We start from the raw sequence: 13,084 nt of genomic DNA, 5'->3' as shown, positions 1-13,084 counted from the left end.
TACAAACAACAACAAAACAAAAAAAATAACAGAAATTAACAATCACTGGTCATTAATGTCCATTAATATCAATGGACTCAATCTGCCTATAAAAAGACCTATGCTATCAGAATAGGTATAAAAAACAAGACACAGGGATCGCCCAATGATGGAGAAATGGAAGAGATCTACATGAACAGCCTGGACATGAGTGGGGGTAATGAAGGGCGAGGGTAGAGGGAAAGAGAGCTCGGGGGAGCGGGAGATCCCAGCTGGATCAACAACAGAGGGGGAGAACAAGGAATAGGAGACCATGGTAAATGAAGACCACATGGGAATAGGAAGAAGCAAAGTGCTAGAGAGGCCCACAGAAATCCACAAAGATACCCCCACAACAGACTGCTGGCAATGGTCTAGAGACAGCCCGAACTGACCTACTCTGGTGATGGGATGGCCAAACACCCTAATTGTCATGCTAGAAACCCCATCCAATGACTGAGGGATCTGGATGCAGAGATCCATGACTAGGCCCCGGGTGGATCTCTGGGAGTCCAATTAGTGAGAAAGAGGAGGGTTTATATGAGTGAGAATTGTTGAGACCAAGATTGGATAAAGCACAGGGACAAATAATCAAATGAATGGAAACACATGAACTATGAACCAATGGCTGAGGGGTCCCCAACTGGATCAGGCCCTCTGAATGGGTGAGACAGTTGATTGGCTTGATCTGTTTGGGAGGCATCCAGGCAGTGGGACCGGGTCCTGTGCTCATTGCATGAGTTGGCTGTTTGAAACCTGGGGCCTACGCAGGGTCACTTGGCTCAGCCTGGGAGGAGGGGACTGGACCTGCCTGGACTGAGTCTACCAGATTGATCTCAGTCCTCGGGGGAGGCTTTGCCCTGGAGGAGGTGGGAATAGGGGGTGGGCTGGGGGGAAGGTGAGGGGGGCATGAGGGGGGAGAACAAGGGAATCTGTGACTGATATGTAGACCTGAATTGTATTGCAAAATAAAAAAAAAACAAGAAGAAAGAAAATGGAAAAAAAACAATATCCAGTTTTCTGTTGCATACAAGAAACACATCTCAACTTCAAGTTGAGTAAATGGTTGGGAAAAGATTTTACAACCACATAGATCTAAGAAACAAGTTGGTATAGCTGTCCTAATATCTAACAAAATAGTCTTCAAACCAAAATTATTCAAAACTGATGGAGAAGGCCATTTCATATTCATCACAGGAAAAATACATTAAGATGAACATTGATGCCTCAAATACAAGGGCACCCACATTTGTAAAAGAAACATTACTAAAGCTTAAATCTCACATCAAACTTCACACAGTTACAGTGGGAGACTCTAACACCCCATTCTCACCAATGGACAGCTCTGCCAGACAGAAACTTAAAGAAATAAGGGAACTAATAGATGTTATGACTCAAATGGACATTGCAGACAACTATATAACATTTCACCCAAATTACAGAAGAATATTCTTCTCAGCACCTCATAGAACCTTCTCTAAAATAAACCACATACTCAGTCATAGAACAAATTTTAACAGACACAAAAAATTTGAATAATCCCCTGTATCTTATTGGATTACCATAGCTTAAAGTGGGAATTCAACAGTATGACAAATTACAGAAAGCCTACAAACTCATGGAAACTGAACAACACTCAAATGAATTACCACTGGGTACATGAAGAAATAAAGAATGAAATTAAATAATTCCTAGAATTCAATGAAAATGAATGCACAATATACCCAAACTTATGGGTCACTATGAAAGCAGTGCTAAGAGGATAGTTCATAGTACTAAAGGGCCAGGTTAAAAATTTGGAGAAATCTCATACTAGCAACTTAACAGCACCATTGAAAGCTCTAGAAAAAAGAAACAAACTCACCCAGGAGTAATAAATGACAAAAAAAATCAAATTGAAGATTAAAATCAGTAAAATAGAAACAAGGAAAACAATACAAAGAATCAATGAAATAAAGAGTTGGTTCTTTGTGAAAATCAACAAGGTAGACAAACCCTTATCCAAACTAGCCAAAAGGCAGAGAGAGCATGTTCAAATTAACAAAATCACAAATGAAAATAGAAACATAACAACAGAAACTGAGAAGAATCTTTAGGTCATTAGGCCATACTTCATAAACCTGTATTCCACAAAATTGGAAAAATCTAGAAGAAATGGACAATTTTCTGGATAGGTACCACATACCCAAATTAAATCAAGATAGATAAACAATTTAAATAGACCTATAACCCCTAAGGAAATAGAAGCAGTTATTAAAAGTCTCCCAACCAAAAAAAAAGCCCACAGCCAATTGTTTAAATGCAGAATTCTACCAGAATTTCAAAGAATATCTGATACCAATACACTTCAAATTATTTCACACAAAAGAAATAGAAGTAACACTGCCAATCTCTTTTTATGAGGTTACAGTTACCCTGATACCCAAACCACACAAAGATGTAACAAAGGAGAGAATTACAGACCAATCTCCTTCATGAACATTGATGCAAAAATACTCAATAAAATACTAGCTATCTGAATCCAAGAACACATCAAAAAATCATCCACCATGATCAAGTAAACTTGATCCCAGAGATGCATACAAAATCTGTCAATGTAATCCACTATATAACAAACTGAAAGAAAAAAACCACAAGTCATCTCATTAGATGCTGAAAAAGCATTTGACAAAATTCAACACCCCTTCATGATAAATATCTTGGAGAGATCAGAAATACAAAGAACACACCTAAATGTAAAAAAGGCGATGTACAGCAGCCAATAGCCAACATCAAACTAAATGGAGAGATACTCAAGAAGATTCCACTAAAATTAGGAACAACACAAGGCTGTCCACTTTCTCCATATCTATTCAATTTAATACTCAAAGTTCTAACTAGAACAATAAGACAAGAAAAGGAGATCAAGGGGATAAAAATTGGAAAGGAAGAAGCTAAACTTTTACTATTTGCAGATGATATGATAGCATACGTAAGTGACCCCAAAAATTCTACCAGGGAACTCCTACAGGTAATGAACACCTTTAGTAATGTGGTGGGATACAAGATTAACTCAACAAAATCAGCAGCCCTCCTATATACAAGTGATAAATGGGATGAGAAAGAAACCAGAGACATATCAGCCTTTACAATAGTCACAAATAATACAAAATATCTTGAGGCAACTCTAACCAAACAAGTGAAGGACATATATGAAAATAACTTTAAGTCTTTGAAGGAAGAAATTGAAGAAGATATCAGAAAATGGAAATGTATCCCATGTTCTTGGATAGGTAGGATCAACATAGTAAAAATGGCAATCTTACCAAAAGCAATCTATAGATTCAATGCAATCCCATCAAAATCTCAACACAATGTTTCACACACCTCAAAAGAAAAATATTCAAATTCTTATGAAAAACAAACAAACAAACAAACAAACAAACAAAACCCCCAGGATAGCTAAAACAATCCTGTATAATAAAGAGACTTCATGAGACATCACCTTCCCTGACTTCGTGCTCTACTATAGAACTATAGTAAATAATAATAGCTTGGTACTGGCATAAAAACAGATATGTGGATCAATAAAATTGAATTGAAGACCCTGACATAAATCCACACACTTATGAACACCTGATTTTTGACAAAGAAGCTAAAATTGTATAATGGGAAAAAGAAAGCCTCTTCAACAAATGGTGATGGCAGAACTGGATATTAACATGTAGAAGAATGCAAATAGATCCATATCTATCACCCTGTGCAAAATTCAAATCCAAGTGGCTAAAAGACCTCAACATAAATCCAGTTGCACTGAACCTGATAGAGGAGAAAGTGGTAAGTAGCCTCAAATGTATTGGCACAGGAGACTACTTCCTAAATATAACATCAGTAGCATAGACACTGAGAGCAACAATTAATAAATGTGACCTTCTGAAAATGAGAAGCTTCTGTAAAGCAAAGGACATGATAAATAAGACAAAACATTCTCTATAGAATGAGAAGATCTTTACCAACCCCACATCTTAAAGAGGGCTATCTCCAAATTATATAAAGAACTCAAGAAACTAGACATCTACATACCAAATAATCCAATTTAAAAATGGGGTACAGATCTAAACGGAAAATTCTCAACAGAAGAATCTCAAATGGCTGAAAGACATTTAAGGAATTTCTCAATATCCTTAGCCATAAGGGAACTGAAAATCAAAACGACTTTGAGATACCATCTTACACTGGTCAGAATGACTAAGATCAAAAACACTATTAAGATGACAGCTTATGTTGGAGAGGATGGGTAGTAAGGTGAACAGCTTATGTTGGAGAGGATGGGTAGTAAGATGAACAATCCTCAACTGCTGATTGGAGTACAAACTTGTACAGCCAATTTGGAAACAGTATGGTAGTTTCTCATAAATTCGAGAATCAATCTCCCTCAAGACCCAGCAATACAACTCTTGGGCATATACCCAAAAATGCTCAATAATAATAGAAGGACACCTACTCAACTAGGTTCATGGAAGCATTATTTGTAATAGCCAGAACCTTGAAACAATCTAGATGTCCCTCCACTGAATAATGGACAAAGAAAATGTGGTACATTTACACAATGGAGAATTTTTCAGCAGTAAAAATAATGACATTATGAAATGTACAAGCAAATGGATGGAATCAGAAAAAAATCATCCTGAGTGAGGTAATACAGACCCAGAAAGACAAGTGGATATTAGATATAAAGCAAAGAATAACTAGGCTACAGTCCACAAACCCAGAGAAACTAGCTGACAAGGAAGTCACTAAGGGGGATAAGCATGGATTGCCCAGGGAGGGGAAAATAGACAAAACTCTGGACTGACAGCTGGGGAACCCACAGGGAGCTGAACTAGGCTTTCTTAATGTGAGTCACAGTTTTGTGTCTTGGTCTGTTTGTGGGACCCCTGGCAGTGGGACTAGGATATATTCCTGGTGTATGAACTGGCTTTTTTAAACCCATTCCCTATGGTGGGATACCATGCTCAGGCTTGATGCAGTAGGAATTGGCTGGGGCCTGCCTCAACTTGATGTGCCAACTTTGTTGATTCCCCATGGGAATCCTTATCCTCTCAGAGGAGTGGATGGGGGGAGAGGTGGAGGAAGGAGTGGGAGGAGGGGAGAGAGGGAGAACTGTGGGTGGCATGTAAAATGAAAAAATATGTTTAAAAAAATAGAATTCTATGTACTGATTACCAGAGTAATCATGCCAGTTTGCAATTCAAGCAACAATTAATGAGGGTTCATTTTTCTCCACAACCTTGGTAGTATTGGTTGCTTGTTTTGTTGTGGTTGTTAATTTTAGTCATTCTGACTGGGGTGTTTTAATTTGTATTTCCCTAATTGCTAAGAATAATAAACTTTTGTTGAGATTATTTCTTTTTCTTTCTTTCTTTCTTTCTTTCTTTCTTTCTTTCTTTCTTTCTTTCTTTCTTTCTTTCTTTCTTTCTTTCTTTCTTTCTTTCTTTCTTTCTTTTAATGCCGAATGTCATTTATTGGAGGAGGGAAGAGGTCTTAAATACAGGCTTACAGCACAATGGGAGAACCCCGGAGGGCAGAAGTTCGCTACCAATGTTTTACAATCTTGCATCTAAGCTGTTAATGCCCAATACGCAGGATAAACAGACAAGGAACTTCCCTTAAGCATTCAGGAGGGTGAAACCTGGCAGGGAATTAGCATAGGGAGGATATCGAGGTCAAGGTCAGCAAGCAAGGCAACAGTTACCCAAAACGGGAGCCAGGGCCCTACAGGTCCCCCCTTTCACTAAAAAATGAGCTTCTGACTTAGGTTGCGTGGGACGTCAGCAGGTCACCTTACCCGTCATGGAGACACCTACCCAGGCCACACAGCCACCACCACTGCTACTATTTCTGGGATTACTATTTCATAATTGGTTACTACAGCTAGCACAGTGGAGACCTTGGCAGCAAAAGTAGCTACCACAGTTAGTTAATCTTTCATTCTATTGGGCATGATAACTTTAATTCAATAGTTATATACATTTTGATTGGCTTTGAAAGTTATAAATTTATAAACTTAATTTCCTTTTGCTTTTGGGATACCATCTTACAAGGACTCCAATTGGCAGTAAGGCTCGTTAAGGAAGGGAATGGCTCAGTTGCCTTTAGCCTACTGGCTATGAGTGGGTTAGGACTTCTGTTGGTCTTTTTTGTGTCAAACACACAGATTGCAAGCCCAGCGCTACTTTGAGATCTTTGGTAGCAGTTAACTCTGCAGCTCACGTACGATTGAGCCTGTATGATAATGAGTATTCAGAGATGGGTAATTTCTGGGGGGCACTCACCAACCTAAGACAGAGATTATTTCTTAGCCATTTTTATTTCTTTTTTAAGGTATACAATTCCCTAGCATACTCCACTCTAAAAGTAGATTTTGATGCCATTTTGAGTTAGAATTATGGTTATAGTATCTGGGTAGACTCAGAACCTCTAAATTCTGAAATATTTCACTGTCCTGTATAGACAGTAAATAATGTATTGTTAGGAGTAAAAAGGGAGCAGCCACTCTATATTTCAGTGGAGTGAATTGAGACTGTGAGAGAGTACGAGCATCTTAAAAGCATATCAGAAGAAACCTCTGACTCTTAGGATCTGTCTGCCCACTCTTCTGCCATGGTCCCCAAGCCGTAGGTTAAGCAATTGTGTTGAAGGTTTATTGGTTGGGACTGAATACCCCACCATCTTGCTCTCTGTGCTTTGATTAATTGTGGTTTCCTGTAATGATCTCTGTTACAAAGAGAAGTTTCTTTGATTTGGGCAAGAACTACATTTATCTCTGTGCATAAGGATAACTATTTAGAATATATTTAGGAATTATGCTGGTTTAGTAAAATGTCAACTGTAAGTTCTCCTCAAAGACTTAGGACTTGACTAACCCCTATAGGTGCCTAGTTTCACAGTACCAGACATGTTAAGCATGGCTTGGAGTCCAACAAGAGAGCTATTGTTTACTGCCAAGATATGTGTATTAAGTTTGAATGAGATGTCTACCTCAAGTTTCAAGCATGTGAATATTGGGGTATTGGTGCATGTTTGGGAGAATATTGGGAGGAAGTATGCCATTGCAGGCAGATTTGAAGTACTGTTCTCAGTGTGCTCTCTGTTTTCTGTTTGTGGCTCAAGATGTGAACTCTCAGCTGCTGCTTTGTCTCAGATGTTCCTTTCTGCCTGCCACCTCTTCTCCAAAATCACTGTATTAGTCAAGGTTCTCAAGAATAACAACACTTATAGAATGAGTCTGTCTTTATAAAGGGAATTGATTAGAATAATTTGCAGACTGTGGCCCAGCAAATCAAATAATTTCTAGCTCTGGGTGGAAGATCCAAGAATGCAGTAGTTGTTCAGTACACAAAGCTTGATATCTCAGTTGATTTTCAATATACGCTGGAATCCTGAAGAAATAGACTCCAATTTCAGTGAAGAAATGGACTTGTTATCAAGGGGAGAGCAAGCAGGCAAAGAGTGAAACTTCCTTTTTCCATGTCCTTATAGACTTCTATCAGAAGGTGTGGCCCAGATTAGAGGTGAGTCTTCCCACCTCAAATGATCTGGATTAAATGTATGTCTTCCCACTTCAATAATCTGGACTAAAATTTTGTCTTCCCACTTCAGATTAAGCAAAATTCTCTCATAGGTATGTCCTCCCATTTTTATGTTTTAGTTAATTCTAGATGTAGACAGGTTAATAACCAAGAATAGCCATCACTGTCATGGATTCTATCCCTCTGAAATTGTAAGTGTAAGATAAATTTCTTCCTTAAGTTGCCTTGCTCATGATTGTGTTTCACATAATAAAAAATAACTAATATAGCATGTGTGCCACTTTTGTGCCTTGGAGTTGTCATGCTATGCTGGTCCTTGTGTGATTTTGGAACATGGTCCACAATTGAAGCTCTGTGAGATTTTCTTTTTGAGGCCTTGTGAGAAAACTCGAAGTAAAATATAAAATAATAAAAAAACCAGTATTATAATCTTTGTTCCTCCATAGCATGGGTTGTTATTGGAATGTGCTTTCTTGCCCCTCACAGGTGTATGAAATAGGAGTGGGTTTTGCTTCAGATTACCCATCATCTTGCTGATTATTATTCAGAAAAATGTTTTCACACACAAGTTGTCCTCATGACTGTATATAGTGTAAACTAATGTGATTGGACCCTTATTACTTTATACAACTTGAACTCAAATAAACTTTGTTCACATGACCATGCTTAATCATTAGAATGCCCTCATAATACAACTTGTCTGATGCCCTGAATAAAGTTGTTCATTTTATGTGACTTTAGTCTACTTCATTTTTAGGCCCCTCTTTCTCATGCTGTCAAATAGAGCGGTAACAGTTCCTAAGTATCATAGATGGGAAGGATTATTAATTGCTCTCTTCTTTTGGAAGCTTAAATACAACATTCTCGTATCATGAATGCTAGCCCTTATGAAGTAGCTTTCACATCCTATTCAATGAAGGTCATTTGGGTCCTGTGTCCAATAGACATGGTGTCTTCAGCAATGGGAACATACCTTTCACCTCTGGAAAGCAAGCAAGGGCAGTAGCTCATCGATGTTTTGACAGTCTCTTTGACAACTCTGGCCAACAAGTCAAAATGAGGCTTCTCATGCCCAGTGTTGGGGGTTTGATTATATAGTTTATGACTCTTGGAGGAAACCTTGTCAGGCCAGATGGAAAACTTGTCTTTTAAAATAAATATGTATATATGCTGAGTTTTATGTATCATATGTAGAAAGATAATTGTTAATTTTCAAATCCTGGGACAAATAGCTGAGGTGCCTATTTAATGTATCAAAATGAATCTGGCTGCCAGATTCTCTCAGCATCCCTCAGTCCCTACCTGTTATAGGGTCTTCCTAGCTTACATACCTGCCCCATCCTGTAAACTCTACTGTCCAGAGGGCTGTACTGCTCTTCCCTATATAAGTCAACCATATTGGGTACCTGCCCATTTGCCATTGGCTACTGCACCTGATTCCCCTCCCTCCCATCTTCCTATTCCCTACTTTCCTCACATGAATCAGGGTCATGTCCAATCCCAGACTCTCTCAGATGTCTCTGTCTCTGGCTATATTCCCTCCTTTATATACAATAAACTTTTTCCTCTACAATATTTGGGAGAAGTGTTTCCCTTTATTTCTTTTTTTTTCATTCAATAATAATGTGATTGTTCATGACTTTTTCAGACATCCTTACTGTTATTTTACCACTTTTTTCTATTTTAATCTGTCTCTCCAATTAAAGCTTCCATCATTTTGCCAATTTTCTCTACAAATTATTTGCATCCTTTTATTTCCCTTTCTGTTGCACCCCTTCCAGCCATGGTCCCCTTTTATTTTCCTGGTTTCTGTAATTACTCCAGGTTGTATACTTACAACTGAAGACTTGAAAATGTCAGAGAGTCTATACCTATGAAGTCCTCTTAATATGGCTTCCTAGACAAGACTTGAACAATGACAACACCCATGAATATATATGGAAGGGGGAAGCTTATAGGATATTAATGGTAGCTGGGGAATGCTGAGAGTGGGAGAAATGAAATTTCCATGGGAAGAGAACATGAATACATTATCCAATACTAAGTTAATTGCATTAATTCACAGAATCTGAACCCATGTCATGTCTTCTGCCAAGTCATCCCCTGATATAGAATACTGTTCTTTCTACCTCTTTACAAATCCATTCATTACTGTTCCAATATACCACTTACTTATCAAATGCTTATTAATCCCTTAAGAGCCTATGGTGTCATAATGAAACTTATTCTATATATAAATTTTAAAAATAATTTTAAATCTAAAAATGGTTTTTAAATGTACTAATGGCAGATGTGGAAAGATGGTTCAGTTGGTAAAAGAGCCCTTCTTGCTCCTGAAGAGAACCTGGGCTCAGTTCCTAGTACCCACATAGTAGTTCACAATGATCCATAGCTTCAGTTCAAGAGAATGAGATATCCTTCAGACTTACATGGGCAACAAGCACATAAGTGGTACAATATACATATTAAGGAAAGCATTTTCATAAACATAAAGTAAAACTTAAACTACTAATGCCCAATAATTACATGGAAATTGTTTAGCATTCATACAATTATAGACATGCAAATGAAATTGCACCAAGATTTCATCTAACTCCACCCAGTATTGCTTTCATCAAGAAAACAAGGATAGTAAATGCTGATGAAGACTTAGGAGGAAAAGCACATTTATATTCAGCTAGTGTGAATGTAAACTAAGGTTCTACTATGGACACTAGAATGGACGTTCCTAAAAAAAAAATCTAAGAGTTTAATTGGCATCTAATCTATCAATACCCCTTTTATATATAAACCTGGAGAAATAGAATTCATTATAATACAGGATTGTTTTCCAAGCTATGTTTATGGAAACATAATTCACAATAGCCATGACATAGAATCCTCTGGGTATCCATCAACAGGTGCTTGAACATAGAATATGTGGTACATGTACCCAGTGAAATATTGTCTGGCCATACAGAAGAACAAATGTGTCATTTTAAGAAAAATTGATCACATTAAGTGAAATAAGGAAGATTCAGAGATAAATATATCCATGTACTATTATATGCACAGTCTCTTATGTGTGTATGAGACTGTACATGTGGTTGTGAATGTCTTCACATATGTGTATATTTATGATCTTGATCATTATTCAAAGGGGAATATATAATCCAGGATCATCAAGATATTTACTTGAAATACATGAAATTCATTTTACAACTATATTTCTCAATAATATTCTTAACAGATTTTTCAAAGTTAGTCTTTGTCCAAAATCTTTATGCTTATTTGCTAAAGAATTAATACAATGACAATTCTTTGAAAAAATATTAAATGATATTAAAAAGGAGCAAGATTCTAATCAACTCAACAAACCTCAAACTTTCGAAGATTATTTTATAAATACTATTTAATTTGACTTGAACTATCATTGAAAGCAGTTATTCATATCTTTAAAAATCTGGTATATACAAACATTGCCAGTTCAATATATCCAACATACACTGTCTTTCCCTGTACACTTGAACACTCACATACACATACTTACTTGTTATACTGACCAGTTCTCTGTGTATCAGTCAATCAATCATTCTAGTGACTGTGAACTTCACTTTTTTATAAGTATTACAAATGCAAGCTATAACTATGCCATTATTTCCTTTGTTACCTCTGGTGAATTACTTTATTCATGTGTATCTTATCTATTTTCTTAAATATAAATTGTAATAGTTCCTAAATCTCAAAACTGTCATGAAAACAAACCAAATGCTTAGTAGAACCACCAATCAATGCACATAAATTTTTAGTATCCAAATTATCAATTAAAAAACAGAAAGACATGACCTTTACAGTGCCATTCATCTATGAAAACACTTCATTACCAGAGAGATGATAACTGAAAAGTGATTGGCATCGTTACTTTTGTTTCCTATAGACCTGTAGAAGAAACGGGAGCTCAACCATTTATAGGACTGAGGAAAAGGACAATTAGTTTTGAAAATAAGTCCTTTGCAGTTAGTTGTACCACAGATAGATAAATTTAGAAATCAGGTAGGATGAAGCACCACCATAATCGTCCCAACAGTTTCTCCTATAATAATAATAATAATAATAATAATAATAATAATAATAATAATAATTTTTGCTTGTTTCTAAATCTGCTAAACAATTTTAAGAAAGCAATCCGCACCTCTCTGTTCCTCAGACTGTAGATGAGGGGATTGAGAGTAGGGGTGATGAGGCTGTAGAAAAGGGAGACCATGTTGTCTTGGTGTGGGGTGTGGTATGAACCAGGTACCATGTACATAAATACTGCAGCACCATAAAAGAGTCCCACTACTGTGATGTGTGAAGAGCAGGTAGTGAAGGCCTTATTTCGGGATTCCTGTGAGTGCATGTGCAGAACAGCCCTCAAAACATGGCCATATGAAGTAATAATGAGTAAAAGGGGGAGCATGAGGATCAGCACTCCAGAGATGGATAGTGCCAACTCATATATGGAAGTATCTGAACAGGAGAGTTTTAGCAGGGCTGGCACTTCACAGAAAAAGTGGTCTACAACTCGAGAGGCACAGTAGGAAAAGTTCAGAGTGATGGAAGTCTGGATGGAGGCATTGAGCACACCTGCTAGCCAGGAAGAGGCCACCATAAACAGGCACACTTGATGTCTCATGAGTATAGGGTACTGTAGGGGATGGCACACTGCCACAAAGCGGTCATAAGACATGAGGGCCAGTAGAACTCCTTCAGCCACACCCATCATGGTCAGGAAAAATATTTGTGCTGCACAGCCTCCAAAGGAAATCAAGCTTTCTTTCTTAGGGAATTCTGATACCATCTTGGGTATGGTGATGAGGGGGAAACAAACATCTAAGAGGGAAAGCTGACTCAGCAGGTAGTACATGGGTGTGTGGAGTCTGGAGTCCAACCGGATCAAGATGAGTAGAATAGTGTTTCCCAGAAGGCCAATGATAAATATGGCAGCCACAAGGGAGAAAAGGAGTTCATGTGAACCAGATCTGCTGAAGAGGCTTATCAGGACGAAATTGGAGGTATCTGATTGATTCATATTACTCATGTCTAATGTAAAATGCTTAACTGAAGGAGTAACAGACTTATATTAAAAACCCAAGATGGCAAGTCACTTTCATCTCACATGAAAATTTCTCTCAAGTTTGGCTGCCTAGAATGCCATCTTGAGAAGAGTTACACAGCCACAAGTAGAACCAGTGATTAAGAGAATGAATCCTTTTTTTGGTCAATAATGCCTGCTAGACATGAAGAAGAATGTAAGCAACTTGAATATATGAAGGAAATCTTTGGCCACACTCCAATCAAATGCCATCCATTGAATCTGGGAAGACGGATCAGTAGTTAAAATGTGTGATGCATAAGCAGCAAGTGTGATTGTCAGAGGTCAGGTCCCTAGATCCATGTAAATGCCAGGTAGGTGTAGCAGTTTACTTATAATTTCATTGCTTAGAATGTCTCCACCTGCTTAGACATTGGAACAC

The 13,084-nt window shown here is 37.6% G+C and overlaps 1 protein-coding gene across 1 annotated transcript; it reads right to left on the bottom strand.

The window, feature by feature from the left end:
• Nucleotides 1-11,706: 11,706 nt before the first annotated feature.
• On the bottom strand, nucleotides 11,707-12,648 carry LOC131900498 (olfactory receptor 2Z1; the record flags this gene model as incomplete). The annotated part of the gene is made up of 1 exon (XM_059251724.1): nucleotides 11,707-12,648. A coding segment is annotated over exon 1 (942 nt), but the record flags the coding sequence as incomplete, so codon positions are not given.
• Between the last annotated feature and the right edge of the window lie 436 nt (nucleotides 12,649-13,084).

Source organism: Peromyscus eremicus, unplaced genomic scaffold (assembly GCF_949786415.1).
Source record: "Peromyscus eremicus unplaced genomic scaffold, PerEre_H2_v1 PerEre#2#chr22_unloc_1, whole genome shotgun sequence".
NCBI lineage: Eukaryota > Metazoa > Chordata > Mammalia > Rodentia > Cricetidae > Peromyscus > Peromyscus eremicus.
Note: the sequence above shows the minus strand (reverse complement) of the source record. Positions and strands in the feature narration are given on the sequence as shown.